Below are 13431 nucleotides of genomic sequence, written 5' to 3'. Positions count from 1 at the left end.
GTATGTAAATCTGAGACGCTTGGTAAGAAAAACACTTGGCTGAAACCACTTCCTGTTTGACAGCTCGTCATCGTCACGTCATGTGCAGGCAGTAAAGACCTACACACACACACACACACACCTTACAAATGAATCCGTTAATTGTGCAACTACATGTATACCTTATGAACAAAAGTTAATAAAGTAAGGTATGTTTATTTTAATAATTTCTACGACCGCCTTTTAGAGAAAAAACTAATAATTTTCCATATAAAAATAATAATACAACAAATAAACTGAAAACTATACTTAGAAGTGCAGTATTTGAGTAAGGATACGTTGTTATTCCACCTCTGATACTTGCATGTGTCACTACAGTGTGGCTAAAGTTACTATAGCCACAGCTAAAGCCTGCCACTGTATTCTCACTCAATAACTGCATACAGCTGTTCTCCACAGAGGGCCTCTGAAATGCATGCCTGCCATATTCATAACAGTTCACCTGCACACACCCTTCCTGTCTTTGCTTATTCCACTGGTATACATTGTTTTATTGTTGCCTGCTTCCATTCAGCTGAAACGCGACAGAAGACTGGTTTATGTTACAATGATTTCCACTGGCAAAAATAGATCGGTAGATCAAAAAACACTGGCCACAGATCCTCGTCTTTGATGTTTTTGCACCATGTGTGTGTGTGTGTGTGTGTGTGTGTGTGTGTGTGTGTGTGCGTGCGTGCACTGCTATCCTTGATTGGCGTTTTGGCACTGATTTCAAAGACCTTATCAGATGAAGGTTAGCATTCTGCATGTTTGATGAATAGCCACTCTGAATGCATTATGCTGTTTACGTCCCTGTTCCTGTCAGTGTTACTGGGAGGACCGCTAAGAATCTGTGTGTGTCCAGACTAATAGCACTAATGGCCACTCATGTAATCCAAATACTATGATACTTTAGGCTGCCATGTCAGCCACTTCTCACATCCACCACTGGACTGACAGGACAGTTACACATGCTGCAAGCTGTGCAAATGTATCGGGACAATGTCAATAACATTCATCAGAGGCCTGAGTTACAGAGGAACCCACCCTCAGCTGCTGTATATCAACAGCGATGTTCAGCGCATTCCAGGAGTTATTCAGCGGTGACGTGTTTTCTTACGTCCAATTTATTTCTGGGAGTTTTTGGGATCTTCTTTATCTTAAATGATCACATTCACCCCACACTCTTGTTGGCTATATTGACCCTGTTTGATTATTCATTCTTGGTGCAGGTACTGCTGGGCAGTAATGCATGCTGGGAAACAGAGAGAGGGAGAGCAAGAGAGTGCCCACTGTAACTCAAATAGTAGATCTAAACACTGACTAAAGCACACAAACAACAGCTGCACAACAGCTGACAGTTTCCCATGCATTGAAAACACACTCAGACACACACACACACACACACACACACACACACACACACTACAGACTCATGTCCTGCTGCAAGCAGGGGCGTGTTGTACTCATACATATACAGCTCAACACACCTGCCACAACAGAGCACAGCTGTCAAGTGCATCACCCTGTACCCTATATGTAACCTCACTGAGAACAAACACACACACACACACACACACACACACAGGCAGAGCCCACTATTGCACATACACTGTGTGAGGAACCACACAGTAACTGGCTGATTGTGCTCCGACACCTGAGCACACATTCGCTCACACAACAGGATTCGACTCGCACAAACCAAACACACACTAAGCTACACACCTTTCCTCGAGCTTAATGTTGGCGCTTATCCATAGATTGATCAATTACTACGAGACTGAGTAATGAACTGTGGTGCACATTCAAAATATTGCTGAAGAAATCTGACTTTCAAAACAAAATAAGAGTCTTTACCATTTCAATCCTTGATTTTTTAGAGATATTTAGAGTTTAAAATGACAATGTATAAACATGCTGCTATGAATGAAATTATTTATATGGATTAAATTAATGGTATGGCCTCCTTCAGGATATCTACTGTATGTTTTATTAATAACACACACAGAAGGAACGGTGCTCAAGGGGAATGCTAATAGGCTTTCGCTTTCTCTCTCTCACACACACACACACACACACACACACACACACACACACACACACACACACACTAAATGTCAGATTCATGGCACACTGTAACTAAACCTCAGCTCCTCCTACTCTGCCGCGTGCATTCGCCGCTAACGGTGGCCGAGCTCTTTGGAGAGAATATCAGAAATGTGTGCGTCCGCACTGAAAAAAAAAACACAACAGACGGACTGGACAAGAGAAAAGGAGAACGTAACAAGAGGGCAGAACATTTCATAACCCATAAATAAGTGATGTGCCACACTCTGCATTTCCCCCCTCCCCTCTCTAACCATTCCTCCCTTTCTCCTCTCCTCCCTCTAAGCCCTCCACCCCGCCCCTCAGCTCGCTCCATCTCTCTCACCGTCTAGCTGGGGGGGAGGGGAATGATGAAAGGAGTATGAGTGACAGATAAGTAGATGACTATGCTGTCCCAGCCCTCATTAAAACTCTTCGCTTATATCATCCTCCTCCTCCTCCGCGTCGAGCCCCGGCAAATTATACCCCGGGAGACGAAGAGAGAGGTGAGGGGAGGGAGGTGCTGCTCATCAGTTATTCCTGTTTTCTGACCTAACTTGACAATGAGCACCAATAACGAGACAAAGAGGGATGAGACAGAGATTCTGCCAGAGACCAGGATGTTGACAAGGAAGTGAACTGTCCTAAATTGGCAGATAATGGGCCTTCTGTGGCCTGGCCTGTAACAAATCATTGTCCAAACCTCCTCCACCGTGTTCTGAGATTCCTCTGAATGCAGTATTTCTCAAACATGTGGTCACCCAGTGTCTTTCTTTCCCCATTTACAAGTCTTTGAGCCTATGAATAGCTTGTGGGTGAACTGCAGGGTGGGATGCACTACAATAAAGGCTATTCTTATTTTTTACAGGAGGCTCTGACATTTCAACTGCAACCCAGAGAGTTAAACTGTAAAACCTCTTAACCTAAACAAATCACACAATGTGCGTCTCCGTATAATCTGACCTCTGTGTCACTGTTTCAAGTTTTAAACTATAACCATAGATAAAAGCCCACAAGATTACATTAAACTGTGTGAACCCATGCTTAAAATACAACAAAAGGTTAAGTAATATGCTTGTTTATTTCATATTTTCCACTGAATTTGGTTTATTCATAATCTTGTATAAAATTTCATGAAAAACCTGACAAGCGTTTGAAGTCCAGTGTGTTTCTAAAGCCACATGGACTTTGGAGTGCATGGAGAGGCTCCCTGCATGCTTTCAGCCGCAAACAGGAAATAATCAAGAGCTAGGAACTTGCAAGTACAATAAGAGCGCGTTAACAGTCTTTTTAGGCACTGAAGTCTCTGGAGTCCCATGTCAGGACTCGTGATGAAGGATATGTTATTTATTTTGTTCACTGCCTGAAAGGATTTAAGACTACATTATTCACATTAGCACTTCCAGTCGAATTGAAACAGAAAATAAATAAAATACAACCGTGTCGTCAAATTACAGCGTGACTACTGCCACTGTGATTCAAGAAGTAAACCGGGCTACCAACATTAACAGGGCATGGTTTCCCAGAATGGGGTCGAGTAAATGTCAAAATAATCTAACCATGATGGCGGGTTGGAGACGCAGACTGATAACATATCTCTCCGTAACGGAAAGGAACAAAAAAAAAAAGCAAACATGGAAATTGATGATAATTCTGATTTCATGAGAACGGAACAAAATGCTGATTGCGGTTTATTACTTGGTCCCATAATGCTTGGCTGAAGACTGGCCGTACAGCCCGTAGAAGTCAGGGTGCCTGGCTGTCTGTGAGGCTTCCATCATTCCCCTCATGGGGAAATGCTGCAGCGGCTGGCTTGTAGGTAGCGGGGCATGTGGGGGAAACTCCTGAGAGGTCATGGAGGGGAAGGAGTCCGATGCTGGGTACGGAGGCCGGGCGCGAGCAGCGGGGGCCCTGGAGCAGCAGCAGTTATTCAGAGTGCACATCAGTACTTTCCTCCCTTCGTACATGGCTTGTTGCGAGGCACCTCCACTGGGGAAATGGGAGGGGGCGAAAATGGTCCCTGAGTGGTGGCTGCTGGACCCTAGACCCACCATGTGATGGGCTGCAGTGCCCAGGAGGCGGCCATGGCCGGGCCCAACGTGGGGATTCTGGGAGAGGCCTTCAGAGGAATACATGGATGAGGCGTGATGGGTCTGATCAGCCAGGAAGGTTTTTTTGCTGCTGTAGAGCAACGGCGGAGGGTCCTGGGAGGTGGAGTTTGTCGTGTTGCTCTCCAGGAAAGCCATGCCATATTTCCTCTTCTGTAGTCCTGAGGCCGTCCCCATGTGAGAGCCAGCAGAGCTGCTGTGAGACTGGACGATCTCAAGAATGGGCGCCTCATTGAAGGGTTCTGAGAATGGCAGAAACAAAACAATAGTTCATTCTGACGATACTACATCCCAGAGATTGATATTTTAAACACACTTTTCCCTCATCTTTAGTTACTCGTTCCAATTTCTCCTTACCTTCCAGCATTTTTCGTATGTTCTTTTCTCTCGTTGACAGTTCAGACAGCAAATGATGAGAATTGAGCTGGCCCACTCGAAGTGGAGGGATAGCACTACTCAGGTGCGTGTTTGACCTAAAAAAACAAAGACACACATATAATATATACCGTGGACCAGAATCAGTAAGCCGTTGGCACCCTTGCTTGAGATGCATTCTGCACCTTGAGGCTTGCGTTTTACTTGACTGGAAGACAGGACGCATACGTGAATTGTGGTTACGAAGAGAATATGTGTCCATCTATCCAATGTTCTAACCTCAGTGACAGCCGAATGAGGGTCAGTGCACCAAAATAAATTTAGGTTTAGTTTCTTAGAAAGAAACCAAACACCACATTACTGCTACAACAAATACTATCAGGTAGCAGTTAAGTGACATGGAATAGAAGGAGAAATGCTTACCTGTCCATTAGCAGCTGATACGGTTTTGTGTTCTGAAAAAGACAATAAGATGCACACAGGTCATTCAGACCCACCATCTGCCTTAAACAAACAGCTACTATAGGAGAACACATTCATCGGTGTGTGACAGTGACATTGCTTTTGTGTTCTCGAGAGCACAGCATTTGATTCTCTGGATGCAAACACTGTGTGTGTGTGTGTGTGTGTGTGTGTGTGTGTGTGGTTGTACAGACATGAGGGCCATTTGTACCTTCATGAAGTTAATGCCGTCTGCTCTTTTGAAGAACGTTTGTACGAAGCTCAGGAGTTTCTCTGCTTCCTGGCGCTTCTCGTTGAGCTGCAAGACCTGCTGGGAGTTTTTCCTCACATACGTGGTGTAGGTGCTCTCCAGCATCTGCATGGTTTCAGCCTGGTTGGCTTCTAGCAGCGCATGCATCCTCTGATACTGGGCTCTCGCTCGCTCCTTCAGTTCAGACACTGCATCCTGTGGAGGATGGGGGGACACGTTGGTTTGCAAACACATACACTTGCACCGAATAGAGGGTACGCCCCCTCATTTACATGTCAAAATGAATTTACTAGCAATGGTTGAATAATAAAAAAAGGCATCACTTTTGATTTCACCATTCTCTCTCTAATCTGTCCCGTACGAGACCCCAGAAAGTGCAATATTAAATTGCTGGAGTGCAAACTTTTACATACAACTTTGCCTTTTTACCAATTATTTCTTCAATGTCTTAACATGAGCGTCTACAGTATACTACGTAAATTACAATTAACACCATTCAGCAAAAAGCTTCAATACACAGGAATTAATTGATGCGTTTAGTTACTGTAGGTTCAAATATTTTCTTTCCTTCTTACTTCATTTTGTGAAATCGGTGCTTTTTGAAGCGGAAAAAAAGTCATTTGCAAAATGCATTTTCCACCCCGAAGCACCAGCCATTCAAAGCTGCAGATAAATTACATTTTCTCGTCATTTTTGCAACAGTGAACAAAAGGTACAGAGTCATTTCCTTACAGCGGCGCGTGGACGAAATGATAGCACCGAGCCCGCGCAATGACAAAGAACCGAGGGGACCGCGCACTGATAATGTGCATGAAACGTGTGCGCCGTGCTCTACCTTCATCAGGGTCTTGTCCGACTCCAGCTTGGTCAGCTGCTCATCGATGTTCTGAACACGACCGTCCAGTCTGCCTTGCTGCCTCATCAGCATGGCCTGTTGAGAGACACGGTGACATACAAGTAGACGGATTAGACAAGATGAACCACGACAGGACACACCAAAAATATAAAATCTTTCTTTTGTACCTCGGGCAAACCTGGCTGCTATTCACAGGTCACTAAGACACGCTCCGCATTTGTCAATGAGGAAAGCAGCAGAAAATGCAAAACGCTATTGCACAAATCCATCTCTGATTTCATTCTAGGTTTGTCTGGTGCCCTGCTACGTCAAAGTGGAGTCCATTGTTGGGGACCAGTCCTACTTCCTGCATTGGACTCAGTGAGAGTGCAAAAAGAGCCAAAGGCCAGTCAAAGAGCCGGTAAACACAATCCTTCTCCATTTACCGCAGGAGATGGAAATCAATCCACTGTCACAGGCTGACAGCGAACTAGGAACAGGGGGAGGGCAGGTACGCTTTGTTTTTAATGAACTGCTTCTGCATGGGAAAGGCACCATGCCCAAATAAGTGAAAAACCTGCTGTCATGGCAACAAAGCCTTGTGTATGTATTTATATGTGAAGGCTAATGTGTATGTGAGGGAGCAGAAAGCAGGGGGTGTCTCACTAGCCCCTCTCTGCTTTCTCATTTTGCCACATGCATTGCTCCCATTGTTTGCACTGGCCTCTGTGTCAGTGACAGATTGTCATGTCTGTGTGCATAATGCCGAGGTCGGCTCTCTCTCTCTCTCCCTCCGCATGAGTGTGCATGGGAGAAAGGAAGGGAGCGGGAGGGAAGAAGTGCTATCGGGGCTCCGCTTGCACATGCCAAGAACGGACAGAAAGAGAGCGAGAAAGACATACAAAAAAGGAGGGTGAAACCAACAGAGGGAAAGTTTGAATCAAAAAAAAGAGAGATAGGGAGAGTGAGGACATTCCTGCGGTCTCTAGTGAGCGAGTTTCAGGGTAGCTACGTTGTGGTATCACAGCAACAGCCCTCTTCAGCTGCTTACAACACTCATGGAGTCTTATGTACAACAACTGGCTGGCAACGATACTAAACCGGAGAGAACACTTCCAACAGTCCCTCTAGTTTCTAAAAACAAAAAAGACGCCAAATTACATTAAATACTAGCCAACGTGTATTACTACTCACGCTTTTGCTCGTTTGCATATTCCCACGTTTCACCCTGGGTAACAGCAGACATCTTTCAGTCTCTGCCAGTTCACATGGTTCACAATTTTAGGTGACTTTGAACGTGACGAGCACTTTGGACGATTGACAAACGATGCACCAACAAAAGGAAAGACCACATGAAGGGATTCTTTTGGCCGCTCTAGCTAGGTTCCCACTACACGACTCGCTGTCTTGTGATCGGATGTCTTGGAAGTTGTTGTGATTTTCTTCACACTTGTATAGCTGACCGGCGGACACACTACAAGATCTTTCACCAGGAGGAATCCCCGACGAGGTCTCCAAACTACGTCTCTTCGCGAAAACACACGCGAGAAGTGACACGGGCGTAGCCGTGCTTGTTGGTGTTCACATAATAACCCGTCTTTGCTGTTGACCCTGTGTAGATCAGTCCCTGTGTTATGCGTTAACTAGTGTGAACTAGGCATTAGGGACAGCCAAAACAACCTGTAAACACAACATTGCCATTTTATTACCTAATACAAATTGTTGCCGAATGTGTTAGCAAACAGTAGCGTAGTTACACATCCGGGAGACTCGGACCAACATTCAAATAATATGGCCACCCGACAAATGTAGGTCCGATACGCAATCTCCTTTTAGCACCGTTTTGGTCTCCACCAACCCCGATCAGCTAAATGCTCCCTCAAGGTTAGCTAGTCCCTGGTTGAGGGTCCAACTTCTCAATTCATGGTATTACTTTCTGCCTACAATCCCACAATGCAATGCATCGTGAGTAAACTACCGCGTGTCTATTATAACGGGAGTGGTGAACAAGTGACACAGCCTCTTAACTGTGTTAGATAACTTTGATGTTGGCGAAGTTTTCAGTCCACTATTTACATCCCCGTAGCAGTGTTGACAGTCCGCATTAAAGGAGGTCTCACTGGATACGGTGTGAGCACAAGAGATGGGGACCAACCTGAGATGTTGAAGCAAGCCCAACATCATAAAATGATCAATTATATATTATACAGGTGCTGGGGCAACAAACCTGCTTTTAGGTAACCGCGTGCTGTTACATTTTTTACTTTGGAGGAAGTGAATTGATATCTGCGCTACATTGTCTGGAACATATAAACCCCGCTGGAGTTTTTGACCACTGACTGCACTTCAGGGCAAAGTTAAGATGATCACATGATCTATCGGCATGAGGACTGGCTGAGCAAGTTATGTTTGATGAATGGTTTCCCCACAGCACGTCCAGTTCTACTTAATAGATCAATGATGAGGTGGGAGTTTAAAATAAAAAAAGCAAGCAATACGTTTTCATATATATTAGCATGCGTCGTGTTTTGTCAAGCCGTAAAGATACACACGAGTAGACATCCTTTAGTTTTGCTAAGTAGCTACCGTTAGCAGATTAAGTTAAATGCAATTACTTTTGTGGACCTAAAAAAGGGGGCGGTGACATGGGTATCATCTTATTGAAAAGTGTGCGTGCGGTTCCTAATCGTGTGTCACACACACTCATTAAACATCCCAAAACCTGTACTACATTTCCACACTACATCTTGCTTACACAGTCAGTTTAAGGTGAAGAGTCCTGTTCAAACAACCGACACGAACGCCCGAATCTGCCCTTTAAACTCACATGCCACTTAGTTCCTTGGCTGCGTTTCTTGTCTCATCCAGTTTTTCACGTATTGTGTGCGCACTACTTTTCAGACAGCACACTCGTATGAATAACTGTCTTCACAGTGGCATGTCGTACCTTCCGTGTAACTACTGTTTTTACAAAAACAGGAAAGAACACTTTTGTTGGGTTAGGGTTAGCTTGCCATAGTAAACGGTGCATGTACTGCTTTGTGTGACGTGGGCTCACACAATGGAAACAGCTTTTCTCTGCCTGGATGCTTCTAGTCAACAACTGTGTCTTCCTCATTTTGCCATGTTTCCTCCAATTCCCTTTTTTTTCTGGTCTCGTGTGCTTGAAATAGCACAAGGGGACAGGAGGGAACTGTCTGGTGGCTGATCTCTCTCTGTCGCAGTGTGAAAGTCTACCTTTATCAAGATTAAATCCACCAATGATCACTTTCCCCACTGTCCTATTTAGGCATCCAGACACCCGCGGGTTGCCAGGAAGCTCATGTTTAAATGAAGAGCCCCGGGCTCAATGAACAGAGAGCCTCTTTCACAATCGACTGACAACTATTCCCCACGTCTGATGTCAATGGACTGCCCTCAGCATTCTGGGTAACTGACTCACTCCAGCCCAGATACAAGAAAACTGCAGACGGCAGAGCTTCCATGAGCGATGGTTTCCTGCTGTGGTGCCGGAGAAAACCAAGGTGAGGCTGAGTGGGAGGGCTCCACCTCCGCCTGTCCCAGGGCCGACATTACTATTATATTACTCTTCCTTTCTCGTCTCCAAATTACCAGCGAGCCTTGCAAAAGGTTACTGTAAAAGTCTCCATTGAGGGCCAAAGATATGAACATAGCTACATTGGTTTTTCCCTTTTTGTTTATCCCAAAAGCAACAAGAGTGCTGCCAGGGGAATTTAAAATCCTTTTACCAAAATAGACCACAGCTCCGTCAAGGAGAACGACCTCTTAGCAAGAGCCGAAGAGAAGCCACTTTGGCCTCGAATTACTTGAAGAAATGGACCAGCGTACAAGAAGCCTAACTCTTGGCTATTGCCACATTTATCAGTATGAGAGTGCACTCTGTGACTAAAGGCCCAAGCATGGACCGTGTTAATCTGAGAAGAGAGGGAAGCTCCGACTCCTGGATATCTCCATTTACCCTGCGAACATACAGTTGTCAAAGAACAGAAAGATGTGTGTGTGTGTGTGTGTGTGTGTGTGTGTGTATAGAGAGCAGCTGTGGAAAGGGCTGAACAGACATCTTTTGTCCCAATTATAGCTCCGGAGCAACAGTTTTTCAAATATTTCGAAACGATTTAGAACTTTGTGAGCCACACACCGGAAAGAAGTGCGTCTGTGACTTTCCCAACTGGAATAACACAATCACCACACGTATTAAGGCCGCAACATGGCAGATGCTAAAACTAATCGGACTCTCACTTCCGCCCCTTCGCCGACGGAGAAGAAACAGAAGAAATGTGCATGAGGCCGAGTGGGTGGCTGTGTTGTTTTTTTTTTTTCTTTTTACACCTTGCCACTTACATTAGACTTGTGAAGAGAGAGTGAACTGAAACGATGTATAGAACTAAAAAGGAAAATACAGGAGTGGAGGGCAGCCATGACACCCCGGCCTTACGCGAGACATCGCATTCCTCCTTGCAGTCCTGAGGTCAACCCCTGCCGAGGCAGTTCACTATTCACATGCCGTCGGTCAGATTTAAACTCATATTGTAGAATTCCTCATTCCCTTCCCTTCTTTGCTGCCTTTGTCTCCCTGAAAAAAACGCCCACCTCCTGCTGACGAACGGCTGAAATGCAAAGTTATAAACTTGCTGGCTTGGGAAAAAAACGTCCGCACATTACCCGCATTTTCTTCTCGAAACCAGCGTGTCAGTTAATTCACCAGCCTCTATAGCCGTACCAGTACGCAGCCCCCCCCCCCCCTGAAACAAATCCTGAAACTGATCGGGGAAGCTAACACAACACAACTACAGGAGGATCCACCCCCGCTGCACAGGGGTCATCATTTCCGGTGGATGCAGATTGCATCACAGCACTTACCCGAGGGCACAGGGCGGCTAATGTGAAGGCGTGGCAGTGTGGAATGGGTGGTTAGATCAAGGTTAAAAGCTGTGTGGGACGTATGCCTGCATGTGTGTACGTGTGTGTGTGTGTGTGTGCTATCATCTACCCCGAGGGGTCGGCTTTCACCTGTCCAGTCCTCTCACATCAGATAAGAATAAAAAGGAAGAGGCAAAGAGAAAAGGACTGGTGAACTGAAAGAAAGATCTGCTTCCTTGAAATTGAAATCCATGGAAGAAAGTGCTTCTATCAAAATCTTTTCACTGTCACCTGCCTGTCAGCGGATAGTTTCAAGCGAACGGGGGGGGGGGGGGGGGGGGGGGGGGGGGGGGGGGTCGAGTGAGAGAGAGAGTATGTGTGGGAGCGATTTATGTACCTGCATTTGTATGCGTTGCGTGTCCACATCGCACACTGTGTGTCTTTGGTTAGTGCAGTGAGAGATGCAGCAGAACGGACACAGAGCCACCTGCTCCTCCTCACAGTGGAGCAGCCTGTACTCCTCATGGCTGGGACAGGTCCAAGCGCTCAGCTCCTCGGCGTCGACGAGCAGGTGTCCCGGGGCCGCACACGGCTGCTGGAGGTGCGTCTGGATATGGGTTTGGCAGCAGGGCTCCTTGCAGCGCAGGCAGACTTTCCGCACGGGCAGCGGGGGCCCTCGTCTGCAGAGGACACAGTGCAGCACGGCGGGGACTTTGTCGGTGTTCAGCGCGTTGAAGCGCTTCACGATGTTGGCGAGCTTGAAGTTCTTCTCCAGCGCGGGCTTCTGCTCGTAGTCGTGGTTGCACTCGGGACAGCGGACCGCGGCGCTGTCTTTGGCCCAGGCCTCAGAGATGCAGCCCTTGCAGAAGTTGTGCTTGCACGGCAGCTGGATGGGCTCGTCGAAAACATTCAGGCAGATGGGACACAGAAGCTCCTCTTCGAAGCAGTTTTTCCAACTTTCATCCATGACTTCAGCCGGATCCAAACTGCTGATGTGGGACTGAAAAGAGCAAGACTGAGAATTAATTTCTAAATGTGGATTACTGGGCATTCTTTTCTATAAATACATAAAGACATACCCTTATTAAAATCAAGCCTACCACAGTCTTATTTCTACTTGAATTACGTCTAGTTCAAAATGGCAAAGAACGATGTGTGCCAAGCAACCCACAGCACAAATTATTTTGGGGGTAAATGCGCATGAGGAGTAACAGTAGCCTCCAACAATTGAGCAAACGGAGCTTTAGCAGGGCGACGACTGACTTACAAGAAACAGGTCACAATTAAGTCAAGTGTCCAGCGAAGTGCGACCACAGTGAAACTTCCGACAACACATCTCAAAAACTGTTTGTCACAGTCAAACAATTACATTGTAACGACAATGTAACGATCGGCTCGTGAACTCTCGTTTTGGAGAATTCGCGACAGGACGGTACAAGCTGAAAGCAAGTGACAACTTGCTACAGAATAACACTGGAAATAGGGCTGATAAAATGTCACAGGGCTCCACTGACATTTTGTTTTTACGCGAAGAGGATCTTTCCAATCGTCAACAAAGCGCCACGGTAGTCTAACGAGACGTGTTAGACGCGTTATTGTAGAATTAAAGCAACGTTACCAACTATTTATTCCCCATGTCGTCGGCAGATCTCCGGTGCACCTATAACGCCGAGCTTCGCATCCAAGCCCGCGGTGAGATCGAGCTCCTCCGGGTAGATTCCAGCCGTGTGTCCGACGTACCGCGCACCGTCGGGGTTTGATACGAGGTTTATCCGGCTGGTTTCCCTTTCCCGTCAACTCTTTGACTAATATTTAATGGTAAGTGCGTGCAGACGGTGACTCGTCGGTCGGTAGGGAGCTCAGTGCTTCCACACCGACTGCCCCCCCTCCTCCTCCTCCTCCTCATCCGACAACGTGACCCGTCACAGAGCCGACACAGAGACGGGGAGGAGCCGAGAGGAGGAAGGCGAAGGGAACAAGGCCACAGCAAACTCTACCGGAGAGACTGGAGATGACCAGGAGACATTTGTGTGACCCGTCATTCTTTGCACCACGGGTTTATGAAGTGGAGCCCTGGGCTGGGCTGGGCCGGGACAGAGGCCCCCAGGGGCCCAAAAGAGGGTAGGTGCACGAGGGGAAAGATTGTGGACGCCTTTCTTTTGGGTCGGCAAAAGTATATTTGGATGTAACTAAAAAGCTTTATCAATGGATATTACAGTTGTGTTAATGGTTAAATAACGCTTTATAGATCAGTTATAAGCCATTCATAAAAACAACTTTTGAGTGGCCATGTTCTATATTTATAACTATTGAATTGCCATAAAGGATAAATCAACACAATTCAAAGAGATTTTTCACAACCTTGCAACCAAAACTTGCTTTTATTACGGACTCCTACCTATAAAACGTGAATAAAT

The 13431-nt window shown here is 46.2% G+C and overlaps 1 protein-coding gene across 3 annotated transcripts; it reads right to left on the bottom strand.

Annotated features, from left to right (window-relative positions):
- Positions 1-3176: 3176 nt before the first annotated feature.
- On the bottom strand, positions 3177-12891 carry trim8a (tripartite motif containing 8a). Of its 3 annotated transcripts, none has more exons than XM_079168996.1 (7): positions 12633-12891; positions 11412-12014; positions 6134-6229; positions 5260-5493; positions 5010-5041; positions 4569-4684; positions 3177-4453 (listed from the first exon to the last, which is right to left on the bottom strand). In XM_079168996.1, the coding sequence occupies exons 2-7, from the start codon at positions 11979-11981 to the stop codon at positions 3798-3800; spliced, it is 1704 nt and encodes a 567-aa protein (XP_079025122.1). In that variant the 5' UTR covers positions 11982-12014; positions 12633-12891; the 3' UTR covers positions 3177-3797. The 3 variants fall into 3 exon arrangements, with proteins under 3 accessions (XP_079025122.1, XP_079025123.1, XP_079025124.1); XM_079168997.1 differs by having other exon boundaries at positions 12637-12891; XM_079168998.1 differs by having other exon boundaries at positions 12675-12891.
- Between the last annotated feature and the right edge of the window lie 540 nt (positions 12892-13431).

The sequence above is a fragment of the Pholis gunnellus genome (assembly GCF_910591455.1).
Source record: "Pholis gunnellus genome assembly, chromosome: 11".
Lineage (NCBI taxonomy): Eukaryota > Metazoa > Chordata > Actinopteri > Perciformes > Pholidae > Pholis > Pholis gunnellus.
The sequence above is the reverse complement of the archived record's forward strand: the minus strand, read 5'-3'. Positions and strand labels throughout refer to the sequence as shown.

Excerpts from the sequence above, each read along its gene's own strand:
- trim8a (XM_079168996.1), bottom strand. The coding sequence starts at position 11,981 with ATGGATGAAAGTTGGAAAAACTGCTTCGAAGAGGAGCTTCTGTGTCCC. Across the intron at positions 5,494-6,133 it reads CGGACAAGACCCTGATGAAG|GATGCAGTGTCTGAACTGAA; the intron begins GTAGAGCACGGC and ends CATCCTCCACAG. Across the intron at positions 4,454-4,568 it reads CATACGAAAAATGCTGGAAG|AACCCTTCAATGAGGCGCCC; the intron begins GTAAGGAGAAAT and ends TGCCATTCTCAG.